The 4,709-nt window shown below is 48.5% G+C and overlaps 1 protein-coding gene across 1 annotated transcript; it reads left to right on the forward strand.

The window, feature by feature from the left end:
* Positions 1 to 471: 471 nt before the first annotated feature.
* Positions 472 to 3,491, forward strand: LOC112632855 (probable cystatin-15). The gene is made up of 3 exons (XM_025398964.1): positions 472 to 666; positions 2,281 to 2,391; positions 3,450 to 3,491. Exons 1-3 carry the CDS (start codon positions 472 to 474, stop codon positions 3,489 to 3,491), a joined length of 348 nt encoding a protein of 115 aa, XP_025254749.1.
* The last annotated feature ends 1,218 nt before the right edge of the window (positions 3,492 to 4,709 follow it).

Below are 4,709 nucleotides of genomic sequence, written 5' to 3' on the forward strand. Positions count from 1 at the left end.
GGTCATGGACTGCAGCCAGGGTCACAGGCAGACATGGCTCTTCCCTTAACTGCTCAGGACTCAGTGCTCATTATTATTCCTAAGCGTTCCCATCACTCTGCCAGTCCTGGGATGCAGCCCCGTGAAGGCAAGGCAGGTGGGCTTGAGAGCTCCTCCCCAGTCTTATCAGGGCTGGACCAGGGCCAGAAGAGGCAGCCCTGAAAATGTGCAGGCTTGTGTGTAGCATACATGCCTGTGGGTTCAAGGCTATGTGACCTTCTGCTGGCCTTCAGTTTGGAGATAGTGGGAAGAACGCTGTGGGGGAGTGGAAAGAGGCACTGGACAGAAGTACTAGTCAAAGGGAGGCTCAGCAGCTCAGCGCCTCTGTTAGGCAGTGCTACGTGGGGTCAGAGCTGGGAAAGGTGTCACCAGTGGTGGTGGCCACCTCCTCCTCCACTGAGTTGGCCTCCAGTGCCAACTCTGGAGACAGCTATGCAGTGGAAGGTGCCCCTGCTTGTGGGGCTCATCGTGCTGAGAACCCATGTCTGCAGCTGCAAATTTGTAGACATTGATAAGAACTCGAAGGATTTCGCCAGTGCTGTGGAGTATGCTGTGTTTCAGTTCAATGAGGACCAGGAAGACGAGTTTGCCTACAAGTTTCTGCAGGTACGCCGGAGCCAGCACAAGGTGAGCAGCTGCTGTCTCTCCCCATGAACCGTGAATTCCCCGGCGCCAGGCCAGGGCTGGGTGGATCCTTGGTCTGCAGGAAAGAGCAATGGCATTCCAAATTCAGAAAATATGCATATAATTTAAATACAAGGTATCATTAGGAGAGCTCCAGCTTTCTATTTTACTTCCTTAATGAGGGTAGCCCCTGCAAACAGGGCATGGGTGCAAGCGTGTGTTGGCTTGTGTTGGGCATGAGTGTGTGTGTTGGTGTGTGTCAGGGCATAGATGTGAGTGTGTAGTTGGTGTGTTGGGGCATGAGAGTGTGTTTGTGTTGGTATATTGGGACATGAGTGTGTGTGTGACTGTGCAGTTGGTGTTTGTTGGGCATGAGCATGTGAGCGTGTTAGTGTCAGAGCGTGGGTATCTGTGTTGGTGTGTGTTGAGGCATGAGTGTGTGTGTGTTGGGTTTTGGGGCATGAGTGTGTGTGTTGGTGTGCGTTGGGGCATGAGTGCGTGTGTGTTGGGGCAGGAGTGTGTGTGAGTGTGTTGGTGTGTGTTGGGGCATGAGTGTGTGTGTGTTGGGGCAGGAGTGTGTGTGAGTGTGTTGGGGCATGAGAGTGTGTGTGTGTGTGTTGGTGTGTGTTGGGGCATGAGTGTGTGTGTGTTGGGGCAGGAGTGCATGTGTGTTGAGTGTTGGGACATGAGTGTGTGTGTTGTTGGTGTGTGTTGGGGCATGAGTGTGTGTTGGTGGGGCATGACTGGGAGTGAGTTGGTGTATGTTAGGACATGAGTGTGTGTGTGTTGATGTGTTGGAGCATGAGTGTGTGAGTGTGCAGGTCATGTGTGTTGGGGCATGAGTGTGTGTGAGTGTGTTGATGTGTTGGAGCATGAGTGTGTGAATGTGTAGGGGCATGAGTGGATATCATTGTCACCTGCATGGATTGCTATCCCCAAGGGATGTCTGCATTTTAGACAACTTTCAGCAGAGATGTGAGCTCCAGCCTGGGAAGATTTCCTGGTTGGATTTTATTTCTCTCTCTCTGGGTGCTTCCCGAGTTTTATGAACCTCTATTTACAGAAATGACTATAACTTTTAATAACTTTTTATAGCACCCTAATAAACATACTGAAAAACAACCTTAATATTTATTTCAATTAATATTCTCAAGTACTTTTGTGCGGTCTTCACTCACATAAAGGACACAACACTGCAGCCCCCAGGACTCCCCACCCCAGGTTACCATCTAGATCTATCTCCCAAGGGATAGTGCCATTCTGTTTACACTGCCTGTACTGCTGTGTAGGATTCAATCATGTGATGGTCCACACCCTGTGTATTCATTGTCCTGTCAATATGACTGCTAGGTATTAGACATCAAGAAGAGTTCTACAGGAAAGACTCTAGTGCATGCTTTAGGTATAGTGAATGAATATCTGTTTTTGTAAAAAAAAAAAAAAAAAAGGAGAATTAAGAGAAAAATTTGAAACAAGAAACTTGAAATAAAAAATAAGAGAAGAAAAATTGCACAGGATATATATATCTTTATTTGCATGAATATTAACATTCACCTCTTCTGGCAACTTTTCTATTTGATTCTCTTTGTTTTTCTCATTCCAATTTCTTCTTGACAGAGATGGACGTTGATATATTTAATGGACTTGGAGATGGGGCGTACAGTTTGTAAGAAACATGATGAAGACATTGACAATTGCCCATTGCAAGAAGGCACAGAAGAGAAAATGGTTTGAGAATAAAATGAACCCAAATCATGAATCTCTCAGAAATAAAAAATAATGTCAAGGCAGGCCTTTGGGGGGAGGCTTAGGAAAGGCATCTGGGGTGATCCTAGGGCAGAATGAGGGTCCCTGGCCCTCTCCCACCTGGTGTCAGGGCTCCCTTAGTGAAGGCAGAAGGCAGGCATTTATTTGACAGACAGAGCTTGGCCCTCAATGTCAGGGAGAGCCCTCAGCCCACAGCCCAGCTGGCTGGACACAGGTACCTGCAGATTCCGCAAGGCCTACGTCTCTGGATGGAGCCCTCACTTTGGGTCCCAGCCCTGTACCTTCCTGAGACCCTCAAGATCCAGGCGGACAGTGTTCTCCCTGTGGCCCTCACTCTTCTTTTGCTCATGTTCTTGGGGACTGGAGGACTGTCTAGTTTCTCTCGTCACCCAACCTGTCCCTCTAGTTCCTGTGTGGTAAGGATGTGTCCTGGTCAGTCTGAGTTCTGACACCATCCTTCCATGACCCACACGTGATCGATGGGATCCTGGAGCTTGAGGATGCCCTGAATCAGAGTTACAGGATCAGTGGGGCTGATCTCACCCTCCAACCCCCAGCCTCATGGGCAACCTCCCTTTGGGGTAGGTTTGCAGCTGCTGTTCAGTTGGTGGGTGACTGGCAGGGCCATCCCTTTAGTAAGCCCATGGTTTCCCCCAGAACACACAGGGTGGGGGCAGCTTATCCACCCTCATATGCTCTTTGGAGGCTGTGAGTGGACAGGATGTTTCAGGGGTCAGATGATGACTCAACCAGGCATCCCTTCGGAAATCCTCAGGCTCAGGTGGGAGGATTAAACCACCTGTGCCCGTTGTCCTGGTGGAGCCTTAGGCATTTCAAGCCCTGTTCCTGGGTGATGGTTTTTGCTTTTTATTGATTTATTTTTGTATTGTTTAATACATCTTAACACTCTATTGCATGCTAGATGCTCTCAATGCTTACATTTTCTAATTTGAGTCTTACAATTTTTTTTTCAGGTGCGCTGCACTTTTATAGTAGATGTTCGATCTTGGTTTTCCCAGTTCACCCTCCTGAACAGCACCTGTGTGGAGAGAAGGTGGTGACAGAGCCCATGGTTTTTTGCAGCAGAAGTCCCCTCTTCCTCCAGAGTGTGACAGTCTGTAGTCCTAGATCTGTGCAGCCTGGCAGAATTAAAGGCATTTCAAAGCACTTTCTGAGTCCCTGAGCAGTTTTCTCTCTCCTATATTGTTTATAAGCCATTGATAAGCAATGGCGAATTTATTATCATCATTATTACTTTGGTTGCAGGTGTAGAGTGTTAAATAAATCAAACTCCCTGGTTGATTTGAGGCAGTTACTGTAAGGTTCCCACCAGTTGGTTTGTGTGCTCATTCGTCCATCCATTAATTCTTCTATTCCCTCCCTCCCTCCCTCCCTCCCTCTCTTCCTTTCTTCCTTCCTTCCTTTCTTCCTTCTCCAGTTTCTCTATGCTCTCATCTATCTACTCAAAAGAATGCAGAACATTTTGTTAGCCACATGTGTCCCCTCTGTTTCCATCTCAGGGACAGGCTCACAGTGTGTGGCCCTTCAGCAGAGGGGTGGGGCCCAGACCCAGGGGTCAGAGGAGGTCACTGAAGCTGACAGGAGGCTCTGCCCTCTGCAGACACCGAGGGCTGCATGAATCACAACGATGTCTTCTCCAGGGCTCAGAAGATGGCAGCTCCAGTCTGCATGCCCCCACCTAATCCTGATACCTGTGTTACCCATCTAGGACCCAGCCAGGGCTTCATAGCTGTCAGCATCACTCCCTGCCCCTGGGAGAAGCACTGTGGTGACAGACACCCATCCTGATGAGCACGCCTCTCTGCTGGGGTCTTGGTGGGGCATCAACCTTGGAGGGGCAGAGAGATGAGGGGATGGTGTGGTGGGCGGACATGCGTTGGACAAAGAGACAGTGCAACAGTTTCTGGAGGAGTCTTTCCGAACAGAAGGGCTAAGGAGTCTTTACTCCTCCATCCTTGGTTTGGGGGGTGATTTGAATGAATATTTCTTGGTAAGAAGTCTGCCTTTTTCCTGGCTGGCTCATTTTCATGAATTTGCCATAAGGGCTTATGGGACAGAATTTTCAGAAACAGCTTTGGGTAGCTCCATCTGTCATGGCAAAAAGATGGGGCAGCTTTGGTCCTTTAGCCAATTTCTGTGCAGGATTTGTGTGCAACATGCTTCCAAAATTTGATAGGATATATTTATATTACCAAAGGTGTGTCTGCATGGTTAGCAAAACCAATCTGTTGCTGGCCCTTGGATTTGAGAGCACTTAG

Source organism: Theropithecus gelada, chromosome 10 (assembly GCF_003255815.1).
Source record: "Theropithecus gelada isolate Dixy chromosome 10, Tgel_1.0, whole genome shotgun sequence".
In the NCBI taxonomy this organism is placed as follows: Eukaryota; Metazoa; Chordata; class Mammalia; order Primates; family Cercopithecidae; genus Theropithecus; species Theropithecus gelada.